The sequence below is a fragment of the Sinocyclocheilus anshuiensis genome, unplaced genomic scaffold (genome assembly GCF_001515605.1).
Source record: "Sinocyclocheilus anshuiensis isolate Anshui unplaced genomic scaffold, SAMN03320099.WGS_v1.1 scaffold487, whole genome shotgun sequence".
Lineage (NCBI taxonomy): Eukaryota > Metazoa > Chordata > Actinopteri > Cypriniformes > Cyprinidae > Sinocyclocheilus > Sinocyclocheilus anshuiensis.
Genome location: NW_015548240.1, coordinates 363,985 through 390,213, shown reverse-complemented (window position 1 = coordinate 390,213; position 26,229 = coordinate 363,985). Strand labels below are relative to the sequence as shown.

The following is a 26,229-nucleotide window of genomic DNA, read 5'->3' as shown; positions in this document are numbered from 1 at the left end:
ACCCCACCAGTGGGATTTTAAATATTTTTCTTAATGCAAAAGTACATCCTTTACGGTAAACTAATAGCCAATGCTTCAAGCAGCTACAATGTATGCTGTCTTGTTTAAAGTTGTCTCTCTTTTGGATTTGCAGCTCTACTCTTTAATATTGCAATATTTTCTCACATTGAACATAAGCAGCACCAGTTATTTGTTTAGCATTTGCGTTTAGCTTGTGCGGATTTGAGGCAGCAAAGGAGAAATAAAACAGAGAGAGAGAGAAACAAAAACTTCATTCATTCTCATCTCTCCATAATACGTTACGCAAGGCTGTGAAAATGCCTGTGTGTGTGTATGTGTGCATGTATTTGTCCCAATTAGTGTTTTCTATTCTGTTCAACAAACAGAAAGCCATTACCTCCTCACTGACACACATTCAGCTCATTCTGGCATTGTCTAATACGTCCCAATTGTATGTTTGCTCATCTACTGTGAATGCGGCAGGATGGAAATATCGGGTTTGGGTCAGGGTTTGAGTGTCAGGGTAGGGTTTAGGATGTATAACATTAGCTAAGGCATAATATACATGAAGAGATTGTAATATTAGATATTTTGCTCTAGTTTCTGTCCCCATCTGCAGTTAAAATCACCTGTATATGCAACAGAACAGTTCTATGTAATGTAAAATGCATCCTCTAAGGTCTAACACGTCAGTAACTTATGTCTAAGCTTAACTTCACACAGAGGATTTTTATCATGAAACAACAGAGATCTGCTAATATCCAGTAATCTAGGAGTTCACATCCATGAGCACCTTTTCCATAAAAACAACGATGACAACAATAATAATAATCATATCTAGAAAAAGTGTAAGAAAGAGAGAAGAAAATGATTCAAGAATTTCAATATCAATTTACCTCACATACATCAGGGTCAGAGTTAAGGTTAGGGTTAAGTTAGGGTTTAGTTAACCATAACCCTCACATACCTTGTTAAAACGTATTAATGACTCAGCAGCAATTCCCCCGCCAAGAACTCACAGCTGAATCCATGTGCACCTGTCTGTGCGTGTGTGTACATACAGTATGTATATAAGTGTGTAATGACTCTTCAGCAGACTGAGCCTGCAGCTTCACATTCTCCAGGTGTATAAAAATCAGGAATAGGCAGCCCAGAATGAAGAGTCACCTATGAAAAGAAACACACACAAAAATTATCGCTCATAAAAGCCTTTTGGTTTAAGTTAGTATATTAGTATATATACTTTCTATATAACTTTTTGAAAACAGAAAGAAGGAAGTGTGTTGCATCATCACACAGTCCACACAGATCTCATTACATTAGTTTTCACTAAAGTGTATTCTTTTAAGTGTATTTTTTTCCGTTACTCTCTTTAAAATGCTGAAGTGTACTAAAATGCTTGCAGTGAATTAATGAAATGAATGTTACCTGAACGTTGCGGTTGAGGCTGATGGCCGGGTAGTACATGCCCTCCAGTGTGTTGAAGGCAACGGGTCCCTGTTGCTCATCATTTATCAAAAATAACAAAATCCCACGAGAGAAATCCAGCAGCACACCCACAGTCGCTCCTTTACGTATTCCTCCATCCGTACTGAGAGAAGGAGAAAAGAAAGAGAGAATAAATGAAAGATGATGCACTGACCAAATAGAGTGCAAGACCTATAATAGACGCTCATGTTTGACTCAATAAACACCTATAAAATACAAAACTCATTTACACCAAATAATGTTATTTTTTAGCAACATCATATGACCCCTTTAACATTTGCATGTTGTGTGAGCATTTCCTTTCCTCTGCATGTGAATACTATAAACCAGCAGCAGGTGGCAGTAATGCATCACATTTTTAATCTACTTGTAGTTTTGCTAATTTCCGCCACAAATTAACTACCAGTTTCATCATTCCATCATATGTATTCTGTCTAAAACAGAATTCTGTCTACCCCCCAAAAAAAGATAGCCAACCATATGTCAGCAAACGTGAACATGCACATTAATTAACAGGCAGAGAGCGTTTCAGATATATTTGCTGTTCACAGAGCCTAAGGGCTGTCACTCAGACAGGTGTGATTTCTCAGGACACCTATTTCAGTGATATCCCTCAGATAGTAGGGACATTTTAAGCATGTTAATCCACACCTATGGCGCCTTAGAAATAACGTTCAGATCCAATAGCAGATTCTACCACAACATCAATGCACAGGTAAAGAAGACACTGAAGGTGGGAGAGTATGAAAGACAAAAAGAATGAAAACAATAAAGCATATTGTTCACTGTGACTGTGGGTGAAGGTGTTATTTCTATATTGCCAGCTGATGGTGTGATTTATGAAACCGTAACAATAGGATTGTATTTGCAATCTCCAGAGAAATGCTTTAATTTTGAAATGTCAGTGGGTGTATTTTCTGTTCTGTTTTGCTGGATTCTTCTATGTTGGCATCTTGTCACAACATTGGCAATAAATTTGATTGAAATTTCACAAATATATATTTTAAACATGTAGTTTATGAGTCATTATGTGACTAAGGACTATTACAATGACATATAGAGGATATACATTTAATTATTAAAATTAGCTTCATTCATTGCTTCATCTAAGATATGTATAGCATCCACTTTGTAACCAAGAGCAATAGTGAACATTTGTGATAAGGCACTTTATCAGGCTTTTTTTCCAAGAACTTAAAAAGTTATTGATATCTACACTGTAAAAAATTTTTGAAGTTGTAAATAAAACAAACAATTATTGGAGTATGATTTATTATAAAATACTACTACGGTTTTTCTACTTCAAAATTTCACATTTAATTCAGTGTGTTACTTGCTGTTTCTTTGTAACTGTGAAATCTATTAGCAATTTCAGAGTGAAAATTGTTTCTACACCAATTGTTTTTCAGTGCATGAGCTGGTAGATTTTGCTAAAAACCGTGAGCAACATGGTCTTTAATTGGCAGTGCTTTTGAAAAAGTAATAACACGATGTATAGAAATTTAATTGTTTAAGATTCTCATGATAATCATTTAATCGAGAAGTTGCAAAACACACATGCACACATAGACAAATGTATTCATACCGGTTGGTGTGTGAGTTGTTATGCATGAACCAGGAGCGGTTGTTATCCACATACATGGCCCAGGCTTTATCATCCTTCCCCAGCATCACATCCTTTATGACATCAGCCCGGGCGATTCCAAACGCAGGGTCAGGGTGGTTGTCATAGCGATCGATGGTCATCTCCCAGTAGTGCACGCCACGAGAGAACCCTGTGTTGCCCATTACGACACGGTCGTCGTAACTGTTACACGTCACCGTGAGGTTGTCGTTGGACAAGATGATGTCAGGGTGGGCTGACGCAGGGTCAAAGGTGAACCAGGCAACTGCAGAAACAACACACACATACACACATACGGTCATGAAGGCTGGTTGAGCTTTGATTTACAGTAAGAATAAAAGTCCAGATGAGTTTAAGAACACAGAGACACTGCAAATCAAACTTGCAAACACACACTCAGTCTCTCACTCACACACACACACACACACACACACACACACACACATATTCAAGCAGACAAGAAAGGGTATATGAGGTTAACATAATGATGAGGTTCAGGCATTCATACCTGCTGCCAGAGTTTTACTACCATATGAAAGCAGACTCACTGAAATCAAGAGAAAGAGGGGAAAAGAGCGAGAGAAGGTTGGAGAGATAAAGAAACATGGAAAAGGCAGAGAAATGCAGAGGACAGAAAATGTAGAGGGGTGGAAGGAGAAAAAAAAGAAAGTAACAGAATTGGGTACTGAAAGAGAGGAAGGAAAGCAGCAGATCAGGGAAGCTGGACTTATTCAGCGCTTACAAGTGATAAACTACTAGAGCGTTAGTACAGTTAACAGCACAATGATATTCATTTATATTAGTAACATACAATTAGACATACAATGGTGCTCATAAAGACCTCTACACAGAAGACTTTCAGTGTGACATCACTGGCACTTTCCATGAATAGGGCACAAAAAAAATAGTTTTTTTTTTTTTTTTTACATTAAATGATCAATGGTAAATGCTCAAATTTCCGGAGTTCAAACTAAATATTATAAGACCTGATTGATTTTCTATTTATTTTAAATGATAATTTTGCAACAATGCAACAATGTGTATAATTTACATTAAGCTGTAAAGTCTAACATATGATAAAATAGCTAGAAAAATCAAACTTTTTGAAATGTAAGAATATAATAAAAATATATTATAATATGATGTAAATGTAAAAAACATTTTTGTTAAGTATCATATTTGATACATCAGGCTTTCATGGCTCATATAGTATGATACAGGAGAATATGGAGCTTAAATTCAAGGAGGGAAAAAAACACCAATTTTAATAAGCAATTTTATTTTATTCAATTTTAAACTGAGCATTTAGAAATTATGTGCAGTTGCTGATATTTATATGGAAAAAGTTCAGATGAAATTCTGATAGTTTGCAATACAATAATGATTGAAAGTTATACTAATAAAGGTTTCTCAGAAGCCTGATGTATAATTTTTCATACTTTTTGATAAATATACAGCATCTATACAATCTGAAAAAAAAAATGATATGTATAAAATCTAAAAAGATAAAGTTAATGAGTTTTGAACAATGTTTAAGAGTGATACATACATGCAAAACTAGCTACTAATTAAATTTTATGTTAGAAACTAGTTTATCAAATGTATCTGATGGCCTAACAACAAAAATGTATGCCTCTAATTCCTTAAAAAAGACACCAAAGTATATCCTATTTGTGGAAACTGCACACTATATTTACATTACTAATAAAATCTGCTGTATTATTTTGCACTGACATGCTCAAGCTTCCCTGTGCATTAAGAGTGACAGCATTCAATAGTAAGTGTGTGTGTGTGTGTGTGTGTGTGTGTGCAACAGTGAGATAACATCTCTTACTCTCTGATGTCTGCATGACAAGCGTTTTGCTGTACTGGCCGACTCCACTGGAGTTAAACGCTTTAACACGAGATTGATAAGCGCTGTTGAAGTGCAGACCGTCCACAGTGCAGATCATCTCTGTACCAACGTACACTTCCTGCAGAATACACACTTCAGTTAGTAAGCACACATGGTTAACAACCTATGTTTGTAATGGATACTGCTTGCTGTATACTGCACATTATATACCGCATACTACATTTTTAAACAGAAGACATGAAACAGTATATGTGTTGTGTTAAAATGTGTTAACATTTGGCAGTCTAATCAAATATTTAATGAAAAAGATGTTAAAAACACCTTTAATATTACTTTGGGTTTATTGGTCACACTTGAAATGGATGGCCAGATTGAGCACATTGCGTTGTGGGATATATTGTAGTACCCAACACACAGTGCTCTGTTGTAAACGGCATTATGACAAACAAATAAGTCTATGGCTAGAATCGGAAAAACGTACTACTATTACTGTAGTAAAAGTAGTGTGCTACATCAAATTCACACTACTTTTCAAAATGCACTTACATCAAAATGTGGACAAATTGTATGCAGAAATAGTAGTATGTAGTATGCTATGTGTACTCTGTATTTCTGCAGTATGTAGTAGACACACTTTGCATAGTTTGCAAATTTTCTATATGCTGATGAATATCTTGGGAAAAACACAATGTGATACTGTTGCTAAAAATCGACCCGAAAATGGAGCAAATATGAGAACACATGAACCTGGCTTTCTAAAATAAGAGCTTGGCCTGTTTAGAGGATAGTTGAGTGTGTGTGTGTGTCAATGTGTAGATTACAATGTATGTGTCTGAGAGAGAGTATTTCAATGGTAATGTGTACATGTGAGTGTGTGTGTGTGGCTATATGTGGTATAGGTGTCTTAGATTAATTGCAGGTGATTCATTTTGTGATCAGAACACTCAAATCAAATCATTACTCAAGATTTTTTTTGGGGGGGAGGGTTTTTTTTATTTATTGTTTATTTAGCAAGGATGCATTAAATTGATCAAAAGTGATAGTATAGACTTTTACTGTATGTTGTCACAAAAGCTCTGTTTCAAATACAGTACATGCTGTTCTTTTGAACTTCCTATTCATGAAAGAAACCTGAAAAAAGTGCATCACAAAAATATTAAGCAGCATAACATTGATAATAATAAATATTTCTTGAGCAGCAAATCAGTATATTAGAATTATTTCTGAAGGATCATGAAGACTGGAGTTATGGAATTCAGTTTTGCCATCACAGGAATAACTGATGGAATAACAGGAATATTTGAAAATATATTTAAATAGAAAAAGAGTTATTTTAGATTGTAAAAATATTTCACAATATTACTGTTTTCTGCATTTTTTATCAAATAAATGCAGCCTTGATGAGCATAAGAAACCTCTTTTAAATCACATGAAATTAAATCACAAGGGGCCATTTGTGATGACAAGTGTAAACAATGAGTGACAGTAGTTGTGTGTGTGCATGCATGCATGCATGTGTGTTCCTATAAGTGTGTGTTTGTGGGTGCAGTGGTCCTCTAATATATAAATAGACTTCTGCAGTGAAAGGCATGAATCATCTTTAGACTAAATGTGAGATGAGACACCATGTTTGTGGACTTGACTTGATCTAATGGAAATACATGCGTGTCCCACGTAACTCACTCACTGAACGTCACTCATTCTGACTGCTCACAGCCAAATGACAAATCCATGCTCAACAATATCACTTTATTAATACAATGCACACTGACATCGGATGAGTGTGTACGTCCATGCGTATACGCATGAACAATGTTTACTCAAATGTTTCTTCCTTTAGAGCAAAACCTCTTTCTCTTGGACAGATCATTGAGTCAGCTGAGCAGAATCATCATGCAGTGTTGTCTGTTTCGAGAAAGAAAAATAATATTAGACCAAAACAATAATATTGTATGGTCTCTGCAGGATTCCATTTGCTCGAAATAGTCATTATTATTGCAATTTTGCTTGGTGCTGCGATGAAGTTAAAATATTTGTACTGGTGTATGATGCAGTACTTTTATCACGGATTTAATCAGTGCTGTGTATTTCCACACAGCTTTAGTTCCATACTGAAAATTAATGTGTGGAGTTGAAATGCTGGCTGTTCAATTTAGCCCCAATTTATGAAATATCAAGCTTTCTATCCCCACACTTTTTTTACATTCAGCTCAGAAATGTTTTTGATGTGTATCCAGAAGCAACATGCCCACTCAAAATCCGAACTGTCTGATATCTGGACAATCTGATCAAAAATAATCTAATAAGTAAGGAATAATTGACTCCGGGCCGTTGAATTATTAGAAAAATAATGCACACCCGAGGTGGTGATGCGGCCACGACACGAAGCGGAGTGGCCGTTACACCTCGGGTGTGCCTTATTTTTCGAATAATTCAACGGCCCGGAGTCAATTATTCCGCTTATACTACGGTTACCACACCTCAAGACATCGATCAGATGATATATTTAAAGGGATTCGTCCGGTTTTTGTACTTAAATCGCTATTGTGAGTAGGATTATTTCTTCCGCATCTCACCCAATGCCTCTTTTGCTAGTTCCAAAACGTCATTTGAAATAATTGCACACCTCAGAACGTTCGTCAGCCAATCAGATTCAAGTATTCAACGGCCCAGTAGTATAATTCTAATTGCAATATAGCGACTTCAGAATGGCTGAAATATGCTTTTGAGCAGCAGAATAATTAAGATTTTTTAATTGAGATTAATGTTTTTTAAAGAAGTCTGTAATGCTCACCAAGGCTGTATTTATTTGAGAACCAAGTCAGCATATTAAAATGATTTCTGAAGGTTCATGTGACTGGAGTAATGGCTGCTGAAAATTCAGCTTCGCATCACAGGAATACATTTTATTTTAAAATATATTCAAACAGAAAACAGTTATTTTAAATTGTAATAATATTTCACATTTTTACTGTATTTTTGATTAAAGAAACGCAGTCTTGGTGAGCATAAGAGACTTTTCATGCTTTTCAAACTTAAAAAAAAAAAGAATCAGTAATGCATATATAATCTTGAGAATGCAATATACAAAAGGGTTCACTTTGTGTACTGTACGTGACACTCACTCTGAACTGGCCTCCATTCCCATCATCCAGTTCTAAAATGTAGCCGTCCACAGCAATGGTGGAGAGAGGCGGCTGTTTCCACGACAGAGTCGCACTGTTGGTTTGAGTACAGCACTCCTCTAACTGAAGAATAGGAGCAGCTGGAACTAAACACACACACAAAGCCACAAACAAAGACGGACGGGGTTATTTTTCTGTCTTACAGGGGCCAGTGTTCTGTCTTACTGTGTCATTAAAGAAAGCCATGCAAAAAATGAAACGTCCAATCACACACACACACACACACACACACTCACCCTTCATCTGGACGAAGTCTAACTGGTGTATGGTCTGCAGCAGGGGTCCGCTGTCCAGTGTCAGGTCAAAGTCACTGCTCATGCGAGGGGTCAGACAGCCCTTCCCCCACTGATTCTCTGTCATATGGACCCGTCTTATCAGAGCATCTGAGATCTACACACACACACACACAGACTGTGATTCAGAATATATTACACGGCATTAAGTCAAATGAATGAAGTGCTGCCATTACGTAAATGTATGACCTTCTGTTAAATTAATACGAATCCTCGGAGCAAGAAACATTTTGTGATCGGAAAAGTTTTGGAAGGCAAAGTGTCATTAAGCAAGAGTGCTTGTATTTGAGGAAAAGTTTTATAGGATCACACACTTTTTAACGAATACATTTCCATGACCTTACCATGCTCTTTCCACTCATTTATAAGTAATTTCTAGGCAGTTTTCCATTTGTATATCAGGTACCAGTCTTTTTTAATTTTAGTGAATTGTACAAAAGTCTTCACTATGGTCCTCAACAGACCAATGATGTCACATTGGCTTACAACCAGTTTTGCACAACACTCACAAAGAGCAATATAATAACATCTAGTATAGTTCTGGCCCCGACAATTATTTTCATGTTATGGTTGATACATGAAAAAGGGTGCTATTAAATTTATATATATACATATTTACACAATAATACATACTGTATATATACACAATAATACATATACATATATATGTATTATTATAATATGTAAAAAATATAAAACTACTATATTTTATAAATAAATTAAAAATAAGACACTATAAATTCAAATCAAAATACTTTAAAAAATATGCATGTGAATGTAGACATCACCAAACTATAGAGTATGAAATAATGGCTGATGACTATTATTTTAATAATACAATTACATTTTTATAACGAAAATAATGGCTGATGACTATTATTTTAATAATAATTTTATCATTTAATTTTTATAACTATAGAGTATGAAATAATGGCTGATGACTATTCTTTTAATAATAATTTTATCATTTAATTTTTATAATTACTATTATTTCATTATTTTTAAAATTGTTTATTTCTCAAATAAAAACACTATTTTGTATAAATAAAAAATGATTATTATTTTAATGATAATTTTATCATTTAATTTTTAAAACTAGAGTATGAAATAATGGCTGATGACTATTATTTTAATAATAATTTTATCATTTATAAAATAGAAATAATAAACTATTTTATTTAATACACTAAAACACTTTTGTATAAATAAAAAAATGCTTTTAAAATGCTACAAGTTAAGTTCGGCATCACAAAATTAGAATTTGTTTGAGATTTTTTAATTATTAGTGTTTTTAAAAATTACCTTAAATAAGTGCTATCCAAATAAAAGGTAATACAAATAAAATAAAAACTGATGAAATGAGCATGCACAAACTGGCCAATACAGAAAAAAAAATAAAAAAAATAAATATGGTACCAATACATATGTTTCACCCCTAATACCTAACCAATGTAATATTTTAAAGCAGAGCAAAGGTTGAGAAAAACACTGTGATGAAGGACTCCACTGACTGATGAGAATTTCAGAGAAGCAGTCCGGTCTTTGGAAATCCAATTTGCTTTACATCAAACTGATTTGGATCTTGGTACACCCTTAAAATGGATCTCATGCATTCCCATCCATTAAAAGTTTGGTCTTTCTCTAGTGTATAACATCCTAACTTTCCAGCCCATGTCAGCAGATGAGGTTCATTAGTGCGATATTAAAAGGGTCAAGGACCTGCAGGAAGCCACTGGGGTCGTTTTCTTTGATAACTTCCAGACAGTATTCCATTAGTCCTGTGGTCTGCCTCAACTTCACCGTGCAGTGGGATATCTGATCACGAACCACCTGAGACAAAAAGGAGATAAAGAGGCAGAAAGAAAGAGAAAGAGAATGAATTCACGATAACTGTGCTGTGGCTAGGTTGCTAGGCAACAGCAGGACCAATAGTCTGCATCCTCTCTGAGCAGCAAACACATCACTGACCTTTTACAAAAAAAAACATTTTAACATCCATTTGCACTTCATAACTGCATATTTTAATGGATGAATGTATGTGTCAGTGTGTGCCTCTCCAACTTCTACTTAAACCTAACGGCTACATCTCTTTTACGTGACGCACAACAAGTACACACTAATACTCACACACACACAGGTCCTCCAAAGCTGTAAATGGTCTCAGAGAGCATCTAACCACACTGAATGATTCAAACATAAAACACTTCACATGAGAGCCATTCAAATCCAAACAGTGTGAGACAGAACCAGACAGAACTGAAGAAATGCAGTCTCATCTTGTAGAGCCTCTAGTCAAAACTAGAACCCCAACAACTTTGTAACCATGGGAACAGGCCTGTGGCACCATGGAGACAAGAAGGGAGAATAGGCCGATATAAGATGCCAGCAAAAAATAAATAAATAAAAAAAATCTCACATACTACTAACAGCAGGGGAGACCAGGACAATTTTAACAATATGTAATACAAGTCTCTGGTGTCCCCAGAATGTGTCTGTAAAGTTTCAGCTCAAAATACCCCACAGATCATTTATTATATCATTTTAAAAATGCCTATTTTGAGTGGAAGCAGGAACATGCTCTTTTTCGTGCCTGTCTCTTTAAATGCAAATGAGCTGCTGCTCTCCGCCCTCTTTTCCAGGATAGAGCTGCGCCATTACAGCTTGTACCTGCTAAAAAAACATCTGTTTTGGTTCTGATTATCGTTATGTTTATCGCGCTGAAATCATGCGTTTTAAACCATATTAGTTTAAACTTCTGATATACGGTTTTCTGAGAGCACACATCCGCAGCACACGGACAGAAAGCGGCTGTCACAGCATGTGAGTACTAAACTAAGTTCTCATTCACACACAAGTTTATGTTAAAAACACATGAGTTACAAAAACAGTCGGTTATGTCTGTGAAGGTAAACAGCTGGGAAATAAATCGCATGTTTATTTTAGATCTGTGTGGCAGCAGCAATATACAGCAAATAAATCTATAAATCCACTGCTCACTTGTCTCCTCTGAGGCTGCGACTCTAAATAGTGTTCTGTGCGCGTCTGTGCAGCCAAAGACAGAACAGTTAGCATGTTTTGCTCAAACTTTCGCCATGGCATTAGAACTAATACACCATTGTCGCTTGCGAAATAAAGTTCTGCATAATTAAGGGCGTGGCCACTTGAGTGACAGGTGGATTGCCGCTGCTGTCACCACTGTCGAGCTTGGTGGGTGTGGTTTCAGCAACCAACTCCCGTCTCTTTGCCCATTTTCGATTATCCGGAAGTGACGCGCTGCCAAGATGGCGACGGCCGGCTCTGCCAACTTTGAGCTTCAAAAACGCTCTTCAGAAACCTACGGGTGACGTCACGGACACTACGTCCATGTTTTTATACAGTCTATGGTTTTTTCAGACACTTGCAGAAAAAGGCTTACATTTACATTTACATTTACATTTAGTCATTTAGCAGACGCTTTTATCCAAAGCGACTTACAATTGCTAATTGTAAGTGGCTTACAATTAGTGGCTTACCAAAACAAAGTTACTGGGTTAACCTTTTTCACGTTTCCTTGGTTGGTAGATGCACCGGGGACCTGATTATAGCACTTAAAAACTGGAAAAGTCAGATTTTCATGATATTTCACCTTTAATGATGGATTTGTTTCTTACAAACACACAGTGTTAACGTACATTTTGACGGTACCCATTCACTGCAAAGGATCCACTGGTGAGCAAGTGATGTGATGCTAAATTTAGCCAAATCTGATCCAATGAAGAAACAAACTCATCTATATCTTGTATAGTATAAGGGTGGGTACATTTTCAGCAATTTTTTATTTTTGGGTGAACTAGTTTTTTAAATTTATCTTAAAATTTTTCACAAAATGATACAATTTTACTTGATTTTTTCAGACAGAAAGAGAAATCTACTACACATGAGGTAAGTTAATGTCATCACTCCAGCTTGTTTGTGATTAAAAAAAATTAGAGTTTTTTAAAAATGCTTTTGTCATTTAATTGGAAAAAAAGGGGGGGGGGATTAAATATTATAGAAAACTTAAAAGAAATGCTAAGCAATAAAAGCACTTCAAATATACAACTCAAATTGTACATTTGCATACATTTTAATCCGGACACGTCATTTAACATCTACCCACTGGAAGACAAAATCAGGGTCATGTTAGCGCATTATAAGTGACTAGACTTCTTGAGACTGTTTAAAAGCACACTGATTTTACATTTGGTTACTTGCCATTTCCCAGCTGCATTTCAACTAAAGAGAATTGCAGCACATTAACTATGGATGCAGACTCACTGGAGCAGCCTGGGATTCAGAGTCTTATTCAAGGACACAATGACTCGTGGTTAAACCTAATATCTCTGTGTTAATGGCCCAGATTTTTAACCATTAAGCTGCGTTCCCCCCACGATAGAAAACCTTTTTATACAGCATAGAAGCTTGGGCTAGAAACAGGCTGTTTTGACACACCAACAATGACTGCTGATTAGCCCTGCTGTCTGAAGCATGAAACTATTCTGAATCCAACTTTGGCAGAAAAGAGATTTAATGAATTTTTAATGGGGGAATAGAAAATATCCTCAGTGCCCAGTCATCTGTTGCCCTAATACAGAAATGTGTGGAGATTTCCATGAATATTAGTTAATAAACTAAACACTAAACTAAATTCTGTCATCATTTACCCTCATGCTATTCCATAGCCTACCTCTGAGTCTTTGTTTCTTCTGTGGAACACAAATGATATTTTGACGAATTTTGATAACAAAACATTTTTATTCCTATTGACTTGTTTTTGTCCATACAATGGGAACCAAAACAGTTTACTTATAAACATTATTCAAAATATTTTCTTTTGCTCTCCACGGAAGAATCTAAGTCTTACAGGTATGAAATAAATTTTTGGGTGGACTCAATGTGCTTTCAATGTATTTTACTATAGTTCAATCATGACAACTCTTGGAAGATTTTAGCATGGTGATGGATATGACAATGTTAATGTATTTGGTCTTGGCGGAAAACAGATCTGCTACGCTGCTGCTGAATTGCTGCTGTTGTTGGTTATTGCTGTAGTTTATTGCTGCTGCTGCAAGCAAGTACAGGAACTTGCTACTGCCAATGCATATGGAGATATGGTGCCGTGAGTATTTAAGACATGCTGCTGCTGCACAAATAGCATATAAAATAACCCTGTAGCAGATCTATACAGGTGGAGCTGGGGAAGGTGGAGAGTTTCAGAGAACTCTGAAAGCGCGCTGCAGGAATCTCAAGTGAATGCTAGCCAGCCATATAAATGCAAGGCAGTAAGCTCATTGGCTGCATATGCAGCATGAACCAATCAGCTTGTGCCAAGTCGTTTAACTCTCTGAATATCAGCAGTTACGTTAACACCCCGTAAGAATGTGCCATCTAGAGTTTCATGACTGAACTATATATTTCTATTCCTACAAACCTACTGAAAAATGCAACTGCATTCATCACTTCTATTAACACATACTAAAAAGCCTTAAGGTGGCAGTCGCTAAACCTCCAAATAAGAAATCAAATCGACTTGTGTGATTTGGGTAATTAGCACCAGATCCATTTTTTCCAACCATTCCTTTACCTCCAAAAGAGTACAGAGAGCTGTCATTCTGCTTTAGTTTTTTTTTAAATAATGAGCTCCTAAAAATAAGGAATGAGACCCAATAACTGAGAAATTAATGTTAGACATGCATGTTGAGGAACATTTAATCTCTTCAATGACTCACATGCATCTAGAAACAGCAGACTGGATAACTGATTTATGCTTTTAACCATCTTGCTGTGTTATAGGCCTAATGATAATGCATATGTATCCCTGCTGCCCAACTTCACTCCATAAACTTTAACAGAAACTATCCTGGGAGAATATGACTGCTTTCTTTTCCATTTTTCCACTGATTTATCTTACAGTGTACAATTCTTGTCACATTTATATGAAACAAATGGCATACTGTATTTATCTAAGAGACAAACTTCCACTGGGTTGGGGATGTTTTGTGTGGCTGTGCTTACTGAGAGTTTGTGTTCATGTTCTTTGGTTACTCTGCTGAGAAGCTGAGCTTTCCTGCGGTTGAGAGCTTCAATCAGAGCATCACACTGGGCGACCAAACATGCCTCGAATTCAACTCCATTCTCCTGAAACACAAGGTGAGGAAAGAATCAGATCATTAAAGTTGATACAGCACCGCACAGGTGTGTGTATGAGTGCAGAAGTGTTAGTGTACTGTATGTCATTGTTGTACCTGTATGTGTTGTACCATATTTCTGAGCTGCACCAGGAACTCTTTGGCCTCTGTGGCCCGATCAGACAGAACATTCAGTACTTGAGAGAGCTGTCCCTGGAAACATAAATACAGAAGGAGAGAGAGATGTGAGAAGATATAGGAACTATATATATAAAGAGCAATTGAACTTTACTAACCTAATTTTACTAAAGCTTTAGTAATGCATGGATTTAGGTTATGTGTGGACCTTTCTAAAGCTTTTTGGATAAACCAGTTCCAAAATTCTAACAACAGCCTTGACATTTGGAAAATAAACAATTTCAGTTTCTGTCTGAAATATTTTCAAATTCATTTTGTGAGTAAACTTTCTGAAAAAAAAAAAAAAAAATTAATAATAATAATAAAAAGTTCAATTTTATGCTTTTTTTGTTTTAGTACAATACACTACTATTCAGAAGTTCGAGGTTATTTAAAATAACTTAAAGTGTAATTTATTCCTGTGATGACAAATCTGAATTTCCAGCAGCCATTACTCCAATATTTAGTGTTCAAGAATCACATGATTCTTCAGAAATAATTCTGATATGCCGATTTGTTGCTCAGAAAACATTTCTTATTATTTTCAATGTTAAAAACAGTAGTTCCACTTAATATTTTTGTGGGAACCATGATACTTTTTTTTAGGATTTTATTGATGAATATAAAGTTTAAAAGAATAGCATTTTTTTAACTTTTGACATTTATTTGACTTTTTTGTAACAATGCAAAAGTCTTTACTGCTACTTTTGATCAACTGAATGCATTTTAGCTGAATAAAATAAGTAATTCTTTAAAAAAAATACAAATCTTACTGTACCCAAACTTTTGAACAGTACTATATACTATGTAAATCTTGACATTTTTTCAGCATTTTATTTATAAATGGCGCTTTATTAGTTTTAAGACCATAAAGAGATCCAATATTTTATTAAAATGACATTTAATAATTTTTTATCTTTACTATAATACATTTTTTTCTGTACTCTTAACACTTTGTTTAACACGGTTTGACATTCTATTGAATCTGCTGCAACAGGGAATCAGTGATGTACATTAAATGTGTTTATGCTAGAAAGTTGAGTTGAGCGAGGAAGTGACAATTTGTGAGAGGTTAGTCATTAAAACTGTCATTTAAAGAGTGGGTGAGAGAATAGGAAGAGGAGTGAACGTGCGTATGTGTGTGCGTCAGGCACAGTGGAAGGATGTTGCTTTAGAGTGGGGAAAATATCCCAATATAAATGTTCTCACATTGCTATGACAACCATCCGCCAAGAGACCTCCACTTTCATTTGTGGTCTGTTCTCAAACGAAGAACAAAAATGAGAGAACAAGGAATGAAACACAGTGCTCCAAATTTTATTCTATGGCCTACATACTACGTCACAGCCTATACACTACAGCATTACGCTCTAGAAGTTAACGTTACATACTATAGCCATATGACAGCCTCACACACTAAAGGCCAGCACATTACAGCACTGCACACTAAAACAATACATACCTACATACTAGACATACTAAAGTCCTACGATGAGAACCCAGCAAGTGCAGTGTTACAGAAACATCCTATCTTAAGCATTTGTCCTAATTGGGAGCTGAAATCACCATTGTTAGTAAACAGATAAGACGGGATTCTGGAGTTCAGTTGGTTCTGTAATAAGGGCCCAAGTGCTACAAACCCATTAGTTAAATAATTAGGGAAAGACACCAGAGGCAGAACCCTTGTGTTTTCTTGCACTGGTCAATTTTGAGATTTTGGGCTATTGTGCTTCCATATGTCTTATTTCAGATTGGTGGAGAGAAATCATCCAAAACACACATTTAAGAGTTCATTTTATTATACTTTTTGCATTTTCATTTGTAGATTTTAATTAAAACGCATATCTTTAAAAGGCCATTTTCTCAAAATGAGTTTTTCCTTCTGCACTGAGCCAGAAATCTCAACTTCAGTAACACTTACATACACCAAATTCTAATTCAATATTTTGAAGGTCTTTACAGAGGGGTTGTTCATATATCATTCACCTAATTAATACAACATTTTATGTCTAAAAATATGTTAAAAATGAAAAACCTTTAGCATAACATGTCAACAAAATGAAATAATTTATCCAATGTTCAGATTTGTATTCTGAAAAATGTATGTAAATAAGTGCATGTTTAATTAGATAATGCCTCATTTGTATATTTAAACATAACATTTCAGAAAACATGCAAAATAATTGTGTTATTGTACTGTGATTAATCAAGTATGGTGATCTATTTGATATTTACCGCATTCACCTGTGGTGTCTTGCGACTTGCCAATAATTGTAAAGCTTTATCCCGAGAGTTTTCTTACCTTGAAAGAGTTAGTCTCATATCACAGTGTTACACACTAGAATACCACATATTAGGGCCCAGCATATCACTGCATTACACACTACTACGCACTACTAGTTTGCTCATGCAATGAAAGACGTGGTCGGCGACAGGGGCAACACAAATATTTAGAAAACATGGTTGGAAACGTATTTCCATTTGGTGCACTATAGCGGCACAAAAATTGCACACTTTGAGAAAAAAGATGTAAATTATTAATCTTTGCTCTGGAACTCAACATGGAAATATCTTTCTGTTGCATTTGAACTTTACTATAAATCTTTAGCAATGTATAAACCAGTTCCAAAATCAAACGACAGCCTTTTCACTGGAAAACAAACAATTTCTGTTTATAATTTAGTGAACTGTTAGTAAAATCTGTAAAGTCTGTAAAATAATCATGCAAAATAAGCAAAATGTTTAAAAAATACAAAATATTCTATATATGGCAACGTTATATCTGACATCCAGGACTCTAGATACTGCATTGGCCATATCTGTGGACTACTATTTTACCAATAAAAATATTAAAATTGTAATAATTGGCACTGATGCAAAAAGCAGTAACATATTCCCTTCAAGTAAAAAGACTTTCAAAGCATCAACACATCACAGGCCCCATTTCCTGCTTGCTGTGTAAGTGTCTGTGTATGTAGCACAGAAAGATATGGAGAAATGGAGAAAAAGAGAAGCATATGGTGCTCTGAGGCTACAGCAAAACTACAATCTGTTTAGTGAATGACGAGCAAGTGACTGCAGTGCAGAAAGAGGCCATTTTCCTCTGATATGAGGCCAGCTCACCAGTGTTCAGTGAAACAGCTACATATGGGACCACAGTAGAGGACACTGATCCAAGATCTGATCTCTGTGTGTGTGTGTGTGTGTCCCAGATGCTAAAAGGGGGAAGCCGTATTTGGGTCTGCCGTGATGCTGCTGCTGTCCCAGTTCAAACTGATATTATGCAGCCACAACATCAGACATGAAGCACTGAATAGAGAGTAATGTAACTGAACACACAAAATGACGCAGCTCAACACTAGTAATGCAGTGCTTGAAATGTATAGAGTTGGATCTCTGCCACAATTCTGCAAGGGAAAGATCATATTTTGAACTGAGTTTTGTGGAGAAAATGTTTGTCTGGCAAAGAAGAAAGTATTTAGAGCGCAGTAAAATCAATTTTGCATTTAAAATAAGTTTTTGGATTTGTGCAGACCTTCTCTTTTGCGTGTGCAACGTTTCACTAGCTTGCTCACCTGATGCCCACCCTCAGTGCTCTCTACATGCCAACGGCTCGCTTGCTCAACACAGCTCAGCGTGACAATATGCCATAATTCCAGCCAATCAGAGACGAGGCTGCTAAATTAATAAGAATAACATACTGAAGTGTAGTAAAACACAGATTTTTTTTTTTAATATAGGCTTTATAGACAGATAATTTGAGAGTGACTCTTGAAGGACCAGCACCACATCCTGAAGAGTTTGAAGAATTTATCTTCCAGAATCTGGCAGTAAGAATCTGGCAATCTCGAGATTTTATCTGTAGAAGATAACCTGCTCATGTTAACTGCAAAAGAATTAGGAATTAAGGTGAAGAATTAGGTGTGAAATCACCAGGAACCATTTAGTCTCCAGTGCCACCATTTTCCAGAACTGCAATCTACCTGGAGTCTCCAGAAGTATGTCAGGTTGTTAGAGACCTAGGTTAAGTATAGAATCCTTTGGCTGGAATTATGGCATATTGTAACGCTGGGTTGTGTTGAGCAAGCAAGCCGTTGGCATGTAGAGAGCACTGAGGGCGGGCATCAGGTGAGAAAGCTAGTGAAGTGTTGCACGCGCAAAAGAGAAGGTCTGCGCAAATCCAAAAACTTATTTTAAATGCAAAATTGATTTTACTGCGCTCAAAAAAAAATTATTTGCAAAACGAACATTTTCTCCACAAAACTCAGATCGCGCGTGTGCAAAATGCACTTTTGCAGAATTGTGGCAGAGATGTAATCCCATAGAAATGCGGGGGTGGACACTGAATAGGAATGGTTTCCTATAGTGCCAGGTATAACTTTTTCTGCTCTCACATCTGTCTGCACATGAAAATGTCTCCTCACCTAATTCAAAGGTGACAGTGGGGTGAATATTAGTACCATATATCAGAGGTCAAGCCAAACTGCCAAATAAAATGCAATCAAATGCCTGAAATGTACTATTCTTAATAATTTTATTTAATTTCTAATTACAGACAGTCAAAATTAGATATACACAACTGTTCAAGTTTGGGGTCTGTAATGTTTTGAAAGAAGTCTGATATGCTCACAAAGGCTGCATTTATTTGATTTAAAAATACAGTAAAAACAGTACTATTGTGAAATATTATTACAACTTAAAAATAAAATTTCTATTTTAATATGTTTTAATTATATGTGATGGCAAAGCTGAATTTTCAGCAGCCATTACTCCCGTCTTCAGTGTCACATTATCCTTCAGAAATCATGCAGATTTGTGCCCAGTTGCATAAAGCACCATAAGTTTTTCCCTTAAGTATGGCGTGATTTCCCCTTACCCAAGGGAATGATTTAAGGGTGTTGCATAAAGCCACTAGAAGGCAAGCCTTCGACCATTAGCCGAAAAAGCGTAACGGCTAAAGCTAGCGCTTCCGGTCTGGCAGTATGTGGGAAAGGAGCATTTTTAATGGATGTCAATGGAGGAGTGGCTTCACTACGTAGAATAAACAGCTTTTTTAGAGGAAACGGCTTATCATTTAATGAATCGACAGCCTATCTGCTAATCTTCAACATGTTTTACACTAAACAATACTTTTGGATTGAACAATCAATTTTTAGAGTTTACCACAAAAAAAATGGGGTTTTATGAGAGAAGTCACTGACTTTTTGCGACAGCTGGGATTCAGCTTACGGCATGTTCATAATATCCATCCTAAATAGTGTGAGATTAGAATAAGTGTGTCCCAAAGCATAGTATGTTGAAAAGAGTATGCCAAAAGTCCCCGGATGGTCTACTGTTTCAGGTCAATTTTTGAAGTGTGGATCTGTGCACACTCTAATGGCTAATATTGCCCACAATCCATTGCGCTTTGGTGAAGACGAACACGAATAAAACGCATTAAAAACTACAAACATGGCGGATGTGCGCGACCGGCGGTTAGGTAGAGAGGCTTAGAAAAAGGGCTTTGAGTTACTAATATTCAACATTTAACCTGGTAAAATATATGTATTTAATGTTATCTGTGTTATATTTAATTTGCAACAGCAATGCAAACTTTTATAAACATCCGTTTGTTCGTTAATTTTTAAATGCATCATTATGCATAAAATATGAGCAGAGTTCTCGGCATGAAAGACCCGCGACTGGCAGATCAACGTGCTACTTCTTTTCTCTCCAATACGGTAGGAAGTTAAATGAAATGCAATGTGGAGGATGTTAACTGTGACAAGATGATTGACAGGCCAGTTTACAGTGACAGGGTGCGTGTATCTATGTGACAGAGCGTCTATAAAGAGTACATACTTTAAGGGCGTAGTATAAGTAGGCACATTGAGACGCAGCATGAGTGTCGTACAACTCTGACTGAAATTCAATAGACCAATTTCAGTGTTTGCAAACAGTGATGACGTTTTTGTGGGCGGAGCCTACCTGGTGGCAGAAAATGACAGTTTTAACGTAGCAGTCTATTCAAGCCACGGAATAAATAATAAATAAATAATTTAATTTTGAGTTTATATTGCAAAATTCTGACTTTTTTCTTGCAATTCCGAGATTATGGGTGGGTTGCACCAATAAGTATCTGGCTCAATGCGCTTAAATCTTCCTTTTTATTTGTAATAAACACCCGAGACCTCACAACACACCCTCTATTGTTTTCTTTGTTTAATCAGCCACATAATTGTAACTGTAGGTGCACTTTATTTAATTTAAACCTCCTCACCTGTAAATTTAAAATTAATCCCTAATTGAGATTTAAATCTGAGTTTAAAGTTATGGAGCAACATGATTAAAGTTAATCTATCTTAAATATAAATTAAATCCAGGATCAAGATGATGGTTTAAATGTAATCCTGCTTATTTTTAAACAAGGTTTAAAGTTTGGTGCAACGGAATTATTAGATAAACCTTGATTTAATCTAGATTAAAGCTTAATCCTTGTTGGTGCAACCCACCCACCCTATATCTCACAATTCTGGTAAGAAAAATCAACTCGTCATTCTTTCTTTTTAGTTTATAATCCCACACTTCTGGCTTTTTTCCTCAGAATTGACAAACTCGCAATTGTTGAGTTGAATCAAGTTATAAAGTCCGAACTAGGAGATATAAATTTGCGTTTGCAAGAAAAAAATTCAGAATTGTGAAATAAAATATTTAAATGTTATGTAAATTGTTATTGGTTTAAATAGTATTTCATGCATGTATTTCAACTGTGGGGCTAATACAATATGTCCCCTATATGAATATTATATAGACCTATTGTTTAAATCAAAAGTATGCTTTAAAAGTAGGGTAATCATAGCAGGTTTCATCCATAGTTTGTCCGTTTAAAGTTCTGCGTTTAGCTTCAAATGGCGTCTTTGACGACAGTATTATATAAAAATTATTTGCATTACGATTCTGACATCCAAAGGCACAACAATACATTTTTTCTCTTATTACATGGTTTTTACCCATTTCCTTCCACTTGTTCCCAGTGTTTTTATGCCACCACAATGCGCGCGCAGCTGCAAGTTACTTAACTGTGACGTCTACTCCAAATTGGTCTATGGCGTCAAGGCTGTAATGTGATTGGTTATTAAGGGACACGCGATCCAAGTTAGCCGTTACGCTTTATCCAATAGTAAGTAATAGAGTGATTTTTTTTATTTAAAGAGATTTACATATTAGTCCGTTTTATTCTAAGAGTATGTAAGATGGTTTTCAAACAAATATTATTTGTAAACGGTCTGCTTTTTCTGTGTTGATTTGTGTGTTTACACTGTGTGCTCGTGAGCTCGTCCTAAAACATGGCGGAATCCAATGTGGCGTGACGTAGATTCCCATTCTCTATAAGCTGAATAAAAAGCAGAAACGTAAACACAATAAACACACGATTGCAACAATATATGGTTTATGTGTGTTTTTCAAGTCATCTGCAGGTAATATGTAGGAAAATACAGGAACAAAATATTATAGAATATAAATTTGTTCTTGAGTGTGATGCACTCACATTTGAGCTAATTATGTGCTGTATGTAATTTGATCAATGTTTATATGTGAATAAATGCGTAAATTAAAATCTACTTAACATATAAAGCAGCCGGTCATGTCTTGTAGAAGACTTTTGTGTAACACTTAAGGTGACATTTTCCAAACCTTATGTTATCCTTAGGAAAATATGACATTTCACCTAAAGAAACCCATAAGTAACATTTAAGGGATATTTTATGCAACACCCTTAAGTGTAAGGGAAACTTAAGGGCGATCTTAAGGGAAAATTACATTTAAGGTGCTTTATGCAACCGGGCACTGGTGCTCAAGAAACATTTCTTATTATTATCAATGTTAACAGTTTTGCTGCAAAATACTTTTGTAAAATATTAAATATTAATACAAAAATGTTAAGCAGAAGAACTGCTTAATATCTGATAAATATAAAGCTCAAAAGAACACTATTTACTCTCATAAAGTTAATCTTTAAAGCACCTATAATTTAATAATACTGTTAATTATGATCTTCAGCAAATCTCAGAATGAATATCCATTTTCATATTATCATCGTAGTGCCTTAATTTACTTGTAGCATTTAGTTTTTAGTGTATAAAATGAATTTTAGCATTGCCCATTTATCACTCGTCAGCCATAACAATCATTATCATCTTATCATATCACCCAGAATATTTATATAGAATATTGAAGCATCACTAGGTGGTCTCACCAACAATTTTTCTAAATGCTGAAGTAATGTACATGGCATAACCTGTGTGAGCTGTGTTAAACCATGCACTTATTGATCCACCATCTTCCTCCCTGTTGATTGCTCATGTTTATGGTTTCTGATCAAATAAAATGGTCTTGCTGTGTGTTTACAGCTAAATTAACTCACTCACAATTTATTAACTCGCAAAATACAGCATGTTAGGACTAGGAGAGAGAGGGGGGACTCTTTCTTCATTCTTCACCTCTCCTGTGGATACAGTCTTTCTCTTGCACAGACAGACACACTAAATCAGCTCACTGCCTCACTGTATCATGTTGCTACAACAACAGGCCACGGCCACTGCAGTTTTACATGTTCCCTGAGGAATCCAGACACACACAGTTAACACGAGCATCCTGTACGGTTGAGTTCCCATCAACAGATATCTAGAAAATAACACAACCTCACAGGAGCATTTAACCTCCATCACTTTAAAACAGCACAGAATGTGCACTGAAGTTATGAGATGCCTCAAAACCCACACAAACATATATTTTCCATCAGAAGGTTTGTCTTGAATACCTGGATTTGAATTACTTTGGGGGGGGGGGTTCTGTTGAATCTAAACTGGAGAGCTGGTACGCAAGTGTTTTTCATTTGGCCTGAATCATGGCTGGTTGTGTCGTGCGCTGTGTTTTAATTAGACCGGTGGTGTCTCACCCTTCACAGTGACAAGTCTTACTGCACTAGACCTTTTATACCAAAACCAGAGTGCTCAGCCCACTGAAAACGGAGATTTGAGCTGGTTTTAAAATGATTTAGGGCACTTTTGAGCTGGTCGGGCTGCACATTCTTAAAAATAAAGGTTCTTTATTGGCATTGATGGTTCCATGAATAAGGTTTAACATCCATGGAATCTTTCCACACAAAAGGTTCTATATAGTGGAAAAAGATTCTTTACAATGTTCTTTACACAGTAAGAAAATAATGATTCTTTAAAGAACTGTTCACTCAAAGACTCTTTGGGAAACCCAAAATAATTCTTCTATGGCATTACTCCTTCTTTTGGAACCTGTATTTTTAAGAGTGTAGCAGACCAGCTTAACCAACTGAAGACCAATTTACCCAGACTGTGAGACATCCAGACAAGATGCCTTTTTAGTCATCAGTGATTTTTTTTTAATAGTAAACAACAATCTCAACCAGTTTCCCCACCTTGTGGAGCTTCCACATGGCCCCCAGCGCTTTGACCTCATGAGTGGCGTGTTTGCCGTCCTCCAGACACTGGTAGCACACGGGGGTCTTACACTGGACGCAGTACATACTCAGGTTCTCCAGCTCGTGCTCGGTGCAGGTGGAGGTCTTCCGGGGACTCGCGCGGCGGCTGATTCTTCCTTGCGCCGGCGGCACGAGCCGGTGTTTGGCTAGCGGACCCCGGGGCGGGTGGCACCGTAGGCGGCACGGGTCGCAATAGAACACGTCGCACTGCTCGCACATGACCGTCGCCTCGCGGGGGCTCTTCTCGCACAGCTGACACTTGAGCGCGGCCGCTTTACTCTGCTGGTACCGGTCCACAACCCCCTCCAGCACACGGTTCTTGGGGAAGCCCCGGAGCCCCCGGTCGTCCAGCGTCAGGCTGCGGTGGCACTGCGGGCAGGTGAGGCAGGAGTTCCGCGGGACCGGCGGCAGGACGCCGGTGTGAGGCAGCAGGTGGTGTTGCGCCTGGGGCTGAGGATGAACGGCAGGGGGGAAAACGCGCACCCCGTTGGGGGACTTCTGGCACGGGGTGGTCGGTGCACTCACGAACCCGCCGTAAGAGCCGTATCCGCTGTCTGCCTCGCTGTACAGACTCATCTTATCCAGGTCTAAGTAATCATAATCGGAGACGCCGGAGCCTGACGCGCGGCTGCTCTGCGGGGATTCGGCGTCGGGCGTCTGCACCAGGATGTTTCTCGCGCAGGCCAAGCAGATACTATGCGAGCACGGCAGGATGATCGGCTCGCGGAAAAACGAGCCGCACACCGGGCATTTTAACTCCTCTTCCATTTCATCCATCTTGTCGTTCGAGCCAGATACGGAGGCTTCCTGTAAACGAAAACGGAATATTCCCTCCGATGGCAGCTCTTCACGTACACGTCTCCTTCGCGTTCTCCGTCCTATGCACCGGAGGATAGAGGAGGGGGCGGTATAAATTCGGTGGGCGTAGGCTGACTCCAGCACGGGTGCACAAGCGCCAACAGCTACTGCATAAAATCGCTGTCAGTTTACGTGATGAGCTCCAGGAATCCAATCAAACTGATGATGCAAAGTATGGCAGAAGTGCTTGATGAATTTGAGACACAGCCAATGTTTGTGGTAGTGCACCTGCTCTAACAGCGCGCCTGATTTTCCTATCCAACACCGCGTAAGGTGTGCTTATGTAGGCAACATCAAGTCACTCTTCAGCTCTAGTGTTTGACAGTCGGAGCTAAAGCTGAAATGTTCTCTCCTAATTGCTAGGTGGTGATAATTGCTCCAGGCATAATTTCCATGGTAACCAAAAAGAGAGCAAATAGATCAAATAATACAAAAGAGAATGTTTTTGTCGATTCCGTCCGATATAGACGGTGAGCCAGTAGTTGTTGCTATGGTTACCTCTCAACAAAAACGATATCTGTTCAGACAAACTTGTTTGAAAACGTTGTATAGCTACGTATTTGAAAATGTGTAGATAGCCTATGATTTATCCTACAATGTTTTTAAGACAGCCATAGACACTTAGTGAGCAGTTGTTGCTATTTTCACCTCCCAACGCAGAAGCAATTTATTTTCAGACAAAATTTTATGGTAACTAAAAGATTGTTGAAAATTATTGTACACAAATGCTATACATTTTCAATAGGCTACAATGTTTTCCAATAGCCTTTCGGTAGCCATTAGGTTGTTTTTTACTATGTCACCAAATGCGATTTGTGTTCAGATTTATTTATTTTTTTGTGATTACTTAAATGTTGTTTGACATTGTCAACCTATTGTCTGCTCAGAAATTGCTTTTGCGTTTGGAGGAAACGATAGCAACTACTTCTCTAGTATATTGGACGTTAGGCCTATAACAAAATAGGCCCCATGCTTTGCTTATCAAATTATTATTGATTTACACATCACAAATAAATCAAAATAACTGTGATGTTTTCTTTAAAAAAATATTTGGATTGTTCTCTGTGCAAAAAAAAGGTTGACCACCCTCAAAGACATTGTAAAATT

The 26,229-nt window shown here is 36.9% G+C and overlaps 1 protein-coding gene across 1 annotated transcript; it reads right to left on the bottom strand.

The window, feature by feature from the left end:
- Nucleotides 1-976: 976 nt before the first annotated feature.
- Nucleotides 977-25,134, bottom strand: LOC107654940 (E3 ubiquitin-protein ligase TRIM9-like). The gene is made up of 10 exons (XM_016442277.1): nt 24,202-25,134; nt 14,709-14,804; nt 14,479-14,601; nt 10,165-10,275; nt 8,389-8,542; nt 8,093-8,238; nt 4,947-5,085; nt 3,074-3,377; nt 1,429-1,591; nt 977-1,167 (listed from the first exon to the last, which is right to left on the bottom strand). The coding sequence occupies exons 1-10, from the start codon at nt 25,039-25,041 to the stop codon at nt 1,090-1,092; spliced, it is 2,154 nt and encodes a 717-aa protein (XP_016297763.1). The 5' UTR covers nt 25,042-25,134; the 3' UTR covers nt 977-1,089.
- Nucleotides 25,135-26,229: the final 1,095 nt, after the last annotated feature.

Excerpts from the sequence above, each read along its gene's own strand:
- LOC107654940 (XM_016442277.1), bottom strand. The coding sequence starts at position 25,041 with ATGGATGAAATGGAAGAGGAGTTAAAATGCCCGGTGTGCGGCTCGTTT. Across the intron at positions 8,543-10,164 it reads ACCCCAGTGGCTTCCTGCAG|ATCTCAGATGCTCTGATAAG; the intron begins GTCCTTGACCCT and ends GTGTGTGTGTAG. Across the intron at positions 8,239-8,388 it reads AGACTTCGTCCAGATGAAGG|TTCCAGCTGCTCCTATTCTT; the intron begins GTGAGTGTGTGT and ends GTGTGTGTTTAG.